This window comes from Dromaius novaehollandiae, chromosome 8 (assembly GCF_036370855.1).
Source record: "Dromaius novaehollandiae isolate bDroNov1 chromosome 8, bDroNov1.hap1, whole genome shotgun sequence".
Classification (NCBI taxonomy): Eukaryota; Metazoa; Chordata; class Aves; order Casuariiformes; family Dromaiidae; genus Dromaius; species Dromaius novaehollandiae.
Window position 1 is genome coordinate 26009115 of NC_088105.1, and position 14001 is coordinate 26023115.

At 36.1% G+C, this 14001-nt stretch overlaps 1 protein-coding gene and 1 long non-coding RNA gene across 6 annotated transcripts in view; both read right to left on the reverse strand.

The window, feature by feature from the left end:
• The window catches only part of PRKACB (protein kinase cAMP-activated catalytic subunit beta), a 101209-nt gene that overhangs the window by 11908 nt on the left and 75300 nt on the right, over positions 1-14001 (reverse strand). For all 5 annotated transcript variants that reach the window (XM_064516009.1, XM_064516010.1, XM_064516008.1 and 2 more), the window contains 5 exons: positions 13382-13510; positions 8657-8755; positions 6696-6778; positions 6009-6135; positions 1213-1308 (listed from right to left, as the gene is read on the reverse strand). In XM_064516009.1, the coding sequence (XP_064372079.1) occupies positions 1213-1308; positions 6009-6135; positions 6696-6778; positions 8657-8755; positions 13382-13510 (534 nt within the window). The remainder of the gene's footprint in view (positions 1-1212; positions 1309-6008; positions 6136-6695; positions 6779-8656; positions 8756-13381; positions 13511-14001) is intronic.
• LOC112993131 (uncharacterized) lies at positions 1765-6000 on the reverse strand. Its single transcript, XR_003261657.2, has 2 exons — positions 3327-6000; positions 1765-3225 (listed from the first exon to the last, which is right to left on the reverse strand). It is a non-coding gene; the product is annotated as an uncharacterized LOC112993131 (long non-coding RNA).

The following is a 14001-nucleotide window of genomic DNA, read 5'->3' on the forward strand; positions in this document are numbered from 1 at the left end:
TACTAGAATTTTTTAAAAAAATTTTAAGGAAATGTCATTAGAGTACTTCCTGTACTGCATACTGTCATCTTTTTAATTGATTACTCATATCAGTACATTAAAGTTTTCATTTTTGGTAAACTAGTTATCTGTGTGAGCTTAAAAATTTAGTTAATTAGCTGTTGTTGATCCATTTATGACCTGATCTTCAAAAGCCTGAGCATAAAGTCATTAAGTAAATCTTTCTTAATAGTAAAAACGGGGGGGGGACTGGGGGGGGGGGACGGGACGGGACCCCTCCCCCCTCAACACCAGCAATTATACACATGTAAGTACAACTTTCTTCCCTAAGATCTTTTACCAAATTCAGGGTTAAAATTCAGTCTTTTCTGAAGAATGTACTATGGAAAAATGGTTGCAGAAGCATTGCAGTTTTTTCTTCTGCTGCTTTAGCTGAATAGGGCCAAAGATAATTCTACCTAGAAAGCTGCAAATAATCAACATTTTCTCCCCCCAAAAAAGTACTTCCTATTTACTTTTAAAGAACTGCAAAGGGCATTTAATTAAACCATACATTAAATGCACAAATTAACACGATATCAGAAGTAGTTCCATAATGTGTAAAGATGTTTTTCCTTTGCAAGACATGAAGAGCTGCAATTGAAAAGCTATATTATAGTAAGATTTCTTCTTTGTTCAAACATGCTAGTGCAAGTATTAGATACAAACTGATGTAAGCTTAGACTGCATGTACTTTATGCTCAAAACCAGTAGTTTTTCATATTCAATTTCATGCAAAGTGCTTTAAAATTCTTGCAACTAGTTATCTAATTACCTCTGATTCATCCAATATGCAGTTCTTGTTATCTCTGGAGCTCTGTTTTATCTGTTACCACTTCAAAATGTAGCCACTCGGATCTGCTGTTATGATAAGGATGCTAATTAAATAACCTAACTACAGTTTCTTTAAGGCCTGTTTTCCTTCACAAGTTATTGGCAAGCACACGTAGAGTTCCGTACTGTTGCCATGGGTAATTTTTAGTATACTCGAAAATACTTGCATCAATTTATTTTGTATACGTCAGTAAGAGTTGATTAGTCGAGACTTGATTTTCAGAAGTACCAGGAATTGTTCATCCCTCAGAGTTTAATAATTTGCTGATAATTTTTAACTGCATCAAATGTATGGCCTGCACAACAAGAAAATTCTCATTCATAAAACTGAAAGAGTACCTTGCTGAGAATTATTTCAGGTGCCAGGTATTCTGGAGTTCCACATAACGTCCAAGTTCTTCCTTTTACTCTTTTTGCAAAGCCAAAGTCTGTGACCTGGCATCAGAAGAAAAGGAAATGACTGTAATTACACTTTTACAGAGAAACTAAAAAACAAAATAAAATAATACAGAAAGCAATTTTATAGAGAAAGGACTTGTCTCTCAGATTGCATGGTATCATATAGTTAGGTGCATCTTATGTAGTCAATTTTTCTGATATTTGAATTCAGATGAAATTTGTTAGGTTTCTCACAATAAAACTAACACACAAATAATGCAAAATAGGTATTCCCCAAGTTGCACAAGCTACTATTTATAATTCAAAAATCAGTGGGAACTATGACTTATTAGTCTCATCTATGTGCTGTACTTACATTAATCATTTTTTCTTATACTTTTCACAGACTGTTTATATTGCTGAAAGATTAAAGAATTTGAATGTGACCAAGATATTTATCTTCTTTTAGCTGACAAACAAATGGATCACAAAAAGGGTCAAGATACCAGTGAGTCTTGTAAATTTGGAAATTTTTATTGCATAAGTGTATAAAGGTTATATGGAAAATTACTGTGGGAATTAGACAACAGAAAAGAGGTCTTCCAGTGACTTCTGGTTCTGAGTACTTGTGACAGCATCGTCAGAGCCCAGCTTGTTTATCTGAAGAGCAGGGATATCTCCCAGAGAAATGTTATGAAGCAATGTAATGTTTCCTGGCAAATTAAGCGGTAATTGTATTCACAAATGGCAAGTTCTTGTCCATTATAAATCCTTCATTCCACTCGTCATGTTTTCTGGAGAAAGTTCTCAGCACTTTCCATGCTTTCTCATCATCTTCTGTAGGATTTTTCCCCATACCAAAATGCATAATACATATGGAAGCCAGTAGAATACAAGTGAAATTCTGAGATTGGGTTGAAGCTATAAAGTCTATACTTGTTTCAGGATCCATTTCTTTTGTTTTCTTCTTGGTATCATATTCGAACCATTCACTAACAAAGCACACTGTACCACAACAATAACCATTGCTAATAATGTAATAACCTGTGCTGATGGCTTTGATACATTTATGTCACATAATCATAGTTGAACAAGCAAAACTCGAAACAAGCCAGCTTTCATTGCGGATTTTGTAGAAACAACAGCAATCATGCCTGCAACTAAACAGAAAGGGCGACAGGTTCAAAATATAGACCTGCTTCAGTCAACACTGAATCATTTCTGTGTTTATGAATAAATACCAGTGCATGTGAGAAGAATGCACTGCACACACAGGATGGACAGAAATGGCTTCAAAATTCAAAAAGAAAACGTATGGAGCTTCTACAAGAAATCTAATTGAAACTGCAGTATCAACATATGAACACACAAGCCCTTCTCTGGTCAGTAGCGGCAGCCAACCAACCTCGCGTGGGAAGACTGATTGCTGGACCTATTATCATTAGTGGTTTGCTCACCATCAAAGATGCATCATTGCATCCTAAAGAGTCAACAGTCCCGCAGGAAGTTATTCATAACTTCACATTGATAGTGCTCTCCAACCGCATAAACAAAATTATTCCTATTCTTCCTACAGTATTATTTTGTTCTGAATGCAATTCAATTTTATTTTACAGTTAGAAATAACAGAATATTAATCCTTCCCACTTCTCTCAAAAATTTTTATTATGAATTTTTCTATTTGATTCTGGCAAGGCAAAAGGCAGGACACAATGAGGGAAGAAGGGCTTCCACTGTATAAAGACTGCAAGGCACTGCAGAGCGCTTGTTGCTGTATACCACCTTCCTGCTTGTCATTTTGATCGCACAGATATAGGAACTAAAAGGAAGATGAGGAGGTGCCATGAGAAGATGCTGTAAAACAGAAGTCATTTGCAGCACTGCAATTCTGAGATGCTCTCTCTTATATAGTTGAGATTTTGAGCATAGAGGTGCAGGATTCAGACAGACCACTCAGCAGAATCCAGTATGAACCTGGAAAAAAAAGAAAGAAAGAAAGAAAGAAAGAAAACAAATAGCTGGTCTTGATCATACTTTTACTATCGACTACATCAAACATACCAAAAGATGCTTACCAACATCCTCCACAGTGCTACGGGCTGACTCAACATAGGATTTAAAGGTTGTATGTCCAATCGTGAGGCAGTACGACTGTGTTTCCAGGCCCAACGCAGGGAGTTCTTGGTCCCGTATTTGCTGGATGTCTTGCATAACGAAGAAATCTAATCTCCAGACCTACTTTCACCCTCAGATTCAACGTAGGGGACTTAAGACCAACACAGTGTCTTCAGAGTCCTTAAAAATGTCCTTCAGGATCCTGAGACAAAATTCTGTCCAGCATCTCATAATATGGGCAGGTATTGTGCACGTGTGATTATGAAAAGTCCAGTCTTGGCACTCTGCTTTCCTGTAAACAACTCCCATATACTTCATTTTAGCTTAGGAAGCATTCCACTTGACCATCCAATTTAGTGATGATGACAGAAGTGTTTCATCAGCAATATTTCACCTTTAAGGTTTCCTGCACTTTCACTTCTCTCCAGAAGACAAGGAAAAAGGGATCACTGTACACCTCTGGTATGGAGCACACAAGGCATGGTACCCATTGCATAACACTAGTTATCTGCTGACTTGACATGCAAGTAAATGCAAAGAGAGTGAACAAGGCTGCACACCAGAGTATTTAACAAGCGAAAAAATATCCTATCACCAAGGGTTGAATTCATTTCCCTAATTTTAGACATCCATATTGTAAATGTCTACATTTCTAATCTCATAATCCAGACTCTCCTCATCAATGGAAAGAATTAGGCACTTCTAGAATGTGATTCACCTGATCTTAGTTATTTATACTAGGAAAAATGAATCATGTCCTGGAGTCACATGTTTCTCTCCACTGGTAATACAGAGAATTTAGATAAAGAATTATAATACCGATAATACAGACACTACTTTGAAGACATCTGAATTTGGAGAGATGGATCTCATCTCCTGAGTCCTGAACACCGGTACACACAAACTAGCATCAGATACAGTGCAAATCAGTGTAGAAAAGCAACCAGAGAACCATCAGAACACAACTGAATATAGACGCGTCTATACAGACATTAATGTATACCAAGTACTTCAGAACAAGTTTTCTTGTTTTCAGCATGAGTACAAAACACACAGTACCTTGTCAATTACTACATTCCAAGAACGTATCATGGGAATGGAAAAAAACAGAAACAAAAAACCAAAATCACCTCCAACTTTTAACTGTTCCATAACTGAGCTCCGTATGAAGTCACTTGCTCAACACACATACAAGTCCCACAAGCACTACTCATTAAAAACTACTTCAAAAAGCAAAAAACTGCAAAAAGGAAAGATAATTGCCTAACTTTACCACAAAGGTATTTTGTCACATGGAAGATGACTGGGAATTTCAAATAAGTAAATATGGCATAACTTCAATGGTTCTCACTATCCCCGCAAGACGGGATGTGTTGCCAGTCAAAAGATCATACGTTAATCTAGAAGCTGTTTTTTCCATTTCAAGAACATCGACATGAGATTATTAATATATAACCTTTTCACAAATGTGTTATATGGAAAACTTACTGAAAGCATACCAGTTGCAAACAATCCTTTTTCTTATCCCAGTTGCAAACTATCCTTAATCATTTGCAGTTCGATTCATGCTTTCAGGTCATGAGTGCATAACAAGCGTTGAGATTTTTTGTTTTTAAAATTTCAATTATAGGGTTGATGACTTAAAGTTGCCTAAATAGTAATTTTCCTTTCCATTGTTTGAAGGACTGTAGAGCTAACATACTAAAGGCATATGCGAATGATACCTTATGGGAGTTATCTTGAAATGATAATGTCTTGCAATTTGATTCTGACAGTTGCACTGTATAAGGTTAATAAATCTACCTAAATTGCAGGTTGTTTCTTTCAAACAAAATTGATCAGGAACAGGTTTTTCTTTATTATGCTTTTGTGCATCTACCAAACTTTTGTTTCCCCAAACAAAATATTTTTAAAATTTATTTTAATTTTTAATTTATTACGTAAGTTAAAAAAAACAAAAAAACCCCAAAACCTAAAAAACATATGAAGGCAGTCCCTTTGCTCAGAGATCCAGTACCCTGCTCCAAAAGCTTCCTTCCTTAACTTTTTCTCACAGCCATGCTAGCAGTGCTTGCCTGTGCTTTTTGCTGCCTGGCTTCTCTACTTGTGACTATTGTCTGGAGTGATTCTTCTCATGTAGTACTCGGGCTCCATGCACAGGGAAACGTCCTTTTTCTGCTCAAATCAGCTCTTACTCCAGATTTCCTGAGAAGGCTAGGACTCTCCAAGGGTGGGATTCATTCAACTGAAATTAGGTACTATACTGTAGATGTCAGCATCTAAGCTGGCCATCCTAGGCTACCTGGGGCACCTTTCACCTCATTCCAGGGCTGATGTGTAAAACAGGTGAGATGAACAGAGCCACACAGGTACCTATTTCTCTCTACAGACCATGAGGGAAATCTTGACAACTTGCTCAAATGCAGACATCTCCATCAAGCATACTTAATTTCAGTCAGAGGAAGTTCAATCCAAGAGTTTCAACTGTTATTAAGCCATGGGGCATTTTAATGTTCCCTGAATATAAGCTAACATGGCAACCAGCTTCAACAGACCATTAATTTTAAACACATTTGCTAGAATTACCTAGCCTACAACACAAGACAAAGCTCCTCTCCCTAAATACATGAAGAATATCATACCTGGATGTATCCTTGCTGATCAATTAAAAGATTTTCAGGCTTTAGATCTCTGTAGATGAGGTCTAATGAATGGAGGTACTCAAATGTTAGCACTATCTGAGCTGCATAAAATCGTGCATGTGGTTCACTGCAAAGAAGTAAAACAATATTAAGCATCCCCACACTATACTTAGATGCTCAGTTAACCACACGATTGTCAGGGACAGACTATCTAAATATCTTTTAACTGTTTCCTTTACTGTGTAACACAGAGAAACCAAATAGCGAGCATTTTTTAATTAAAATATTTATTTTCTAAATCTAGTTTCTTAAGTTTTTCATTTTAAATCACACGTGCAAATCAAGATAAGTGTATTCCACAACATAAAATTTACCAAAAAACTTGCACTTTAACTCTTAATTTTAGAAACTGTGATCAATTTCAGTGACTATGAATATGAATTCCAAGATTATATCTTGCATAGATCATGAAAGCCTGCATTAACTAACTGAATAGTAATAAAAGTAATTACAAGTTTTCCACTGCCTGATAATTTTAGTCCACTGAGAAAGGGCAAAATTAAAAGCACTTACCCCTTCATATTTTTTCTTTCAGTTTCATTTCTTCAGTTTTACGAAACCCTCTTTCCTCTCACAAATTATCAAGGTAAAGCCTTTTTAAAGGAATAATATCATTAAGACTCTTACCTGAACCTTCCGATTCTTCTTAGATGTGAAAACATTTCACCACCAGGGACATACTCCATTACCATGTATAAATTAGAATTATCCTAAGGAAGCAAGTAAATACACACGATGTATTAGACATTCTATAATCTCTTTGAAACAATTTGCAAGCACAGTATGTTTTACTCAAAAAAAGAAAGAAAGAAAGATTTTAGGCATCCCAATTACCTTAACAAAAGTAAAGTAACACAGGTAGAAATTCTTGAAAAAGTGCAGGCACACTTAACTTGACAGAAGGAATAACCTAATCTTAACAAAACTGTATTTTTATGTAAATTTGGAGGACACATATCACTTAATTAGCAAAATATTCAATTTCTTTACAGATTGACTAGTGCATGCTGTCTTGAAATTAGAAGCTAATCTCAAAGTTCTTTCCTTCCTGGTTAAGACTTGTCTCATGTGTAAAACTCTCAAGTATCTGCAGAACAATTACAAATTTTCCTCTCCATAAAATCTGTAAAGTACATTCTTTGGTTTCTCTCAAAGATAGAATGCTGCCTAAAAGCTCTCTGCTGTACAACGACCAATTTCCTACAAAAACAAGGAAAGTCTCTGAGAGTTTAGGTTCTGTTCTGTTTTGAAGACATACTTCTGATGAGCATCTGGTGAAATGGTGTGTGCATCTGCATATACATGCAGGAACTTTGAAAGATTCATGACAATTGATGCATCTCAACCAGTTCCCAAAAAAGTTTTGGCACACAGATTTTGGCAGTCATTCTAGGGTGCAGCAGAGACACCAGCTATCCCTGAGATTCTGCCCCATAACTGATCCAAGCGTGTGAGCACACACTCACACCCGCACATATGTGCATACACCCATGCAGCCACATCCACTCAAGTGCACAGAATTTAAACTGCTAAGAAGCCTCAGTAGTTAAATAACTTGAAGAGGAAGAATTTATGATACCATCAAATAATCAAGATAGTAAAATTCATTTCTCAGATGTTCCCCTTAGTCTTTAAAATCTCTACTGTATACTTCAAAATTGAGCTGCATATGTAAGAAATGAAGTTTTATCCAGCAGAAACGCACTTTGGGTTTTGTTTTTTCCCCCAGATAAAGCCAACGATAACATTCACACAGCCACACAAGGGTACACTGTCCGAAATAAGGCATCTAACCCAAATGCCATGGGGGCAGCAACCTGCGAGTTTTAATGAATCTTGCTGTGGCAATATAAAATGTTACCGAACTCCAGTGGAATTTTGGCCATCTGAAGTTACCAGCATAATCAGTGGAGGAGAACACAGGCCAGCCCCTCAGCTGCTTCAGTGCAAACTCCTGTATCTTAATCTAAAGCTGTCTTTACCAGTATCTTAAGCTAAGACACATGAGCTTCTATTAAAGCAGAGAGAGTGTGAACACACGTTCTGCTCTGCCAGCTTTTGCGTGGAGACAGTAACCTCCAGCAGAGAAAGAAAACTGGTGTTGGTAACTCCCTGCAGAAGATTTGTCAGGGCTCATCCATCACTGCTCCAGGTGAGGGCTGCCTGAAGTACAGTCAGAGCAGATGGGATCCTCCAGAAGGCTATGAGGAATAACGGAGTCATGAACTCTGGATTTAGCTATGGCAGCTTAGGTTGTTATTGTCCTCAGTAGTTATACATTCACAGTGCCCTTCAAGAGAGGGATTAAAGAAGCATCCCAAAGCGTGAATTTTTAGAGACATGTCATAATGTTTTCCAGATGAAACACAAAGGATAGTGGATTTTTATATAACCCATAACGGATAGGAAAATTAATTTTGTATTACCCATTTCTAAAGGATGTTAAATATCTTATTGATTGACTTCTCGCTCAATTTCTGTGAAATTATTGTAAAGTTAATGTACTAATGCCAAAAGTTTGAGCATGCACCTCCCTGAAACTCAAGCAGCTACTTTGAAAACAATGATTACCTTAAAACAATGATTACCTTAAAAGAATACTCCAGTCTTACAAGGAAAGGAAAGTTCACTGCTTGTAATATTCTCTTTTCATTCAGTGTGTGTTCTATTTGCTTCAGTTTGACAACCTAGGAAAGCAAAACACAATCTTCACTTTAACCATGGCATTTTATGAATTTTATTAAATTTTCAGTGTAATTCAATTACTTGAAAGCAAACTCCTAACTCTACAGATTGATAAAAAAAAACTTTAGGTTTATTACCTAAAGGTTAAGTTATTAGGTTTAATAACAGCACTGAGAAAAGATTAAAAAGTCTAACAACATTCTAAGGAGTAGTACTCACAGAATATGGCTTGCAGGTCACTCTAGAAATTGTCTTTTTCACCACACAGAGTATAAGAATCAGTAAGGAAAATATTTCCGTACATGTTCTTAAGAACTACTTGCTTTCCTAATGGAAATGCTTCTGCAGCAAGATGATAGCGCAATAGAATTGATTTGATCTTTGGACCCTTTGCTAAGAACACAAAAAACCATGTCAGACATTTAATTAGGAATACTCTACATGGCGAAAAAAAAAAAAAGAAATACTACCTTCTCCTTGGTATTCATTATAAAGTTAAGCTACCAAGGGCAAGTAGCAGAATTCTGATTACTGCCCTTCCTCAGCAATTAGGAATTTGGTTCCTTGTCATAATCAATTGCATAATCAATTTTTTTCCATTTTATTTAATCCCTATCACCCAATTTATCTATATCTTATTTTGAGAGTTGCAGGAGGCCCAAGGTTTTTTTTTAAATCACAGGAGACAAGAAAATCTACAACGCTGATTAAAACAAGTCATTGTTTTTTGATATCTGGAAATCAAATCTAATGGCTATAAATAACAAATTTAAAAGATAGGCCAACCCTGACTGAAACTGTGTTTAAAATTAACTATCTTTTAGAGACAAAAGGTAGTACCTATATATGTCTGAGCTTTTGTTAACCATTTTTTCTTTCCAAAAGCAATTACATGCATAATAAAACTCACCCAGCAGCATTATGTTACAGACATGCTAAATAAAGGCAGACAAATGAAGGAATAACAACCCTACACACAAAGCTGCCGGCTACATCAACATACATTTCTTTTTATTTTTTCATATCTGATGAACCGAGGATAAGACTAGATAAGAAAGGGACACAGAATTGGCCCATCAGTTTTGCATTCAGACTTAGCATCTTATTTTAAGGTGATTCTAGACAGACCCCTCCTTTACGACCACCCAGTGAATCATCCAGAGAATAAAACTACTGAAACGGCAGACTCTTTTTAAAGAAAATATAGCTGTGTATTTGATCAGGGAATGATTGGCAGGAAATAAAGCCCAAGGAACAATAGTTCTCACAATTAATAATAGAAAGTAAACTCTCCTCCGATAAAACAGCACTAAGATTCTTTTCTTGTTTATAAAACAGCAGCTGGACCTTCTCCATAGTTTCCTAAGACAGAATAGAACAGCAACATAGCAACTCCAAAAATAGGGAGGGAGAGGAGAATGAATGCTCGAGTAAATCTGGGCTATTTCCAAAAATCCCAAGGACGTGCTAGTTCGGCTAAAGAGACAGTTTTTTCCCCATGCCAGACTCTTAGTTAAAACTCATCAAGAGCCAGCAGACAGGCAAAAATTTGCAAGAGCGTTTCCTACTTCAAAAGCGGCTGCGTAGCGGCCAGCTGCGGAGCGCTCTGCTTTCGGGACAGCGGCCCCTCAGCCTGCCACGCCGCTCCCCCCGGCTGTGCTGCGGCCCCGCGCCGGCAGAAGCCGCTGCCCACGGCGAGCCACAGCACGAGGCCTGCAGGTGCTACGAGCTGAGCCTTAACCCAAGTCCTGAAGGAAAACCAACCTGATAACCGGCATGCACGGACGTCTTTCATGAACTAAACAGACAGGAAAACATTCTATTGCTTACATTGTTTAAAAATATGATATAGTGTCTCTCGTTTCAAGTAGAATGTAAATGAAAAAGTTATAGGCAGTTCTTCGCATTGTCTTAATTTCAGACATTTTCATGTTTTCTATCACATCCAAATTGTAGAAATTGTGATAACTTATTTACTGATCAATTAATTGAACTTAATACATGAATACATTTATAATATATACATACATAGATATGAATATATATGTCAACCACATTGAGCTGAAAAGTGCTTGCAATGCATAATTTAAAGAAAGAAACACTTGGTATATCTGATTAGCATGAAAACACATCTCATTTTCTAACAGAAGACTGCTATCTGGATGCAAATGTCTTCAACCCCATAAAACTTCTACAGAGTCCATTGCAATAAAAATGTGAATTTTTGTTTTTACCAGATAATATTATAGCTATAGCTTTCCAATTTATTTGAGACCGAGATGGTAGCAATGATTTTAATTAACTTAATGTAACATACAGCCCATATTTTAAATCTATTTTTACGGCAGTTTTCTGAAGAAAAACAAAATCTCCGAAATTGTTCCAATGACAGACTCTCAGTCATTCCTGAAAAACGGTTCAAAGTTTAAAAATGAAATTTGGCAGTGGGCTCTCCCTGCAGCAGCGGGATGTTCATCCCTCCTTGCTTCACAGCCCTGCTTCTATTGGGATTCGATCAGCCACACTGCGATAAGGACAGGCGACACAGGCATTAATGGCCTGGGGTGTTGGTCTCACAGTTGTACTATGCTGGAATTTCTTTTTAAGTTAATTTGATATTTTCTGCCTTTTAAAATAAGAGTTGGAAAACACTGCCATAGGAGAAAGCTAAAGTTGCAAAAAATTACCTTTCCAAAGTCAAAAAAATGCCAGAATTGATATTGAATAGACAAGTTTATTTTGGCTTTTTGTCTAACACTTACAAAGGAGTCTGTAATCATATAACGCACTATTCCAGGTCCAGGACACCAAATCATTGCTTGCTAAGGAATCATATTTAAGGAATACTGGAACTACCACTCAAGGAAACTGCTTTGATTATACTTCTCCCATAGCCCCATTACATAATGTTACTCAGGAATGTCAAAATGCATGAGTGCAAGAGTTCAAATTAAGGCAACACTGTAAATTTCATTTTAACGTTTTCTGATTATTAAAGCCCACTTTGTCAGATTGGTATTTTCTTAAACATGATTTTTAATTTACTTTGTTATACGGAAGCAAAAGGAAGTAGTGCCCTATAAAGCAAGAAAAGTTCTTCTGTTGAGGACCTCAGAAACTGAGTTCTAAATAAGGCACTTCTGAAAACCTTGTCAAAACCATTAAAAACTAAATATATAAATAAACTGCTTAACAATGTACTTATTCCAAAATTCTATTCCATTTAAAATTTAAAATTCATCAAACGACACTGCTTATTTTAACTAAAAGAATAATAAACTTTCAAAAAAAAATTTGGGGTGGAGTAACAACACAGATTCAGACTACAGCATTTCAATTTTCAACATAGCAAATATCTACTGTATGACAGCTGTTTACTCTGAGGCCTTCCAAGATACGTGCACTGCTGTGGTGATGTGATGCTGTCTTCTTTCCTCTTTCTATATAGCTGCTAACTCACATTGAGGGAGAGAGAAAAAGATCCTCAATTCCTTTTTAGAATTACTCTATCTAAGCAATCACTGTAGATGCAACAGGAATATTAAATAATTATGCATACAAAAAATAAAACCCCATGGGATCGAGAATGGAAAAGAAATGATTCAAGCAATCAGTATTTGTTAAAATATGGTTCACAAATGAAAATTTTGAGAACTCCTCGTTCAAAGAGTTTTCCAAAATTCTTGAGCTACGTGCTAACAGTGTAAAATGATTTTTTACTATACTATTAAATTTTGCTTTTGCTAAAGAATATGTAGGCCAGCTTACAATAGATAAACAAAGAATTTAACTGATAATATTTTATTAATGCCTAGGACACTACTCAACAGATCCTCTTTTACCTGTTATTAATGCTACTGGTTGCAGTAAGAATTGTACACAACTTGAATAACTGAATATGCTGGCTAAAAAAGAATGTCAACTGTTTAAAATATGACTACCATCCAAGGGCAGTAAGCAAAAGCACAATAAATGCAACACATAATTTAGCCACAGTTACCAGACCTTTGTCTGCATCAAACTTATAAATATGTAGTTAATAAGTTAACATTCACCTTGAGAAGTTTTGCTGCTTTTTAAGATTAAGAGATAATGCTTTCTCTATTTTATTTGCTTTGGTCTTCTCTTCCTGTATGTATCCATTCTAGAGTGCAGGTAGCGCAGCAAAGTAAAAACAGCAGGAAAAATCACCCTAGCTCATTCAACACATTCTAACAGTGCTTTCTTGTGGCCTCAGAACAAACTCTTCTGAAGAGGACTGTTTTCTCAGCGATCAAAAATAGCAGTAAACACATATGCATGGACCCATAAAGCCTTTTTCCTAATCATTTAAGCTTACCAGCTCCCACAGAAGCAGTCAGTTCATTTCTCAAAAAAACCCAAAGAAAGTAAATTAAAATGCTTAGCAATGAGGAGAAGAAAAATACAACATACCATAAAATCAAAGAAACTCAAAGGCCAAACAAAAAGCACCCCTAAAAGCAGAAAAGGTTCGCTGTGGCAGCATAAAAAAAAAAAGAGCGATGTAACATTTTTTGTCAGATCACAGAGGCATATTTGCAAACTCTATGCATTCTGCTTCTAAAACTACCACTTGCACCAGAAAAAACACTATAAATTACACCAACCTTCTGTTTGTCCAGTATCTTCATAGCGTAATACTGTTCTGTGGATTTATGTTTCACCAACATAACTCTCCCGAATGATCCTGTTCCAAGAGTTTTTTGCCTCTCAAAATCATCTAGGCCAGCAGTATTCTATATGTACAAGGATATAATGATATTATTTATAAACTGGTACCCAAAGACAATTTTAACTATATGCAATGAAATCATTTATGAAAGAGGGTTGGGTAAAATTGCATTTATCACAGATGACAAACTAGAGCCAACTGTAGTGTTAATATAATTTCATGCCTATAAAATTTTAGTAACAGATTTGATTCTGTACTGATTAAAACAGAAAAGGACTTAACTGAATTGTACCAACATTACTGTAATTCATCAATAAAGATGACACATGTTTGGTAAGAAGAATTTAGCTGTAAACAGCTCAGGAGTTTAACATACAGATAAATAACCACGAATAAGTGTATTAGAGCCTGCAAAATCCTTGAACCAAGTTCCAGAGACAACTATGTGAGAGCTGTCTAGAGATCACATCAAGTAAATTTTCCCAGGCATTCATTACTATAGCATTTCAAATGCTCATTAAAAAAAGCATGTTCAAATTTTTAAATATTTCCCTC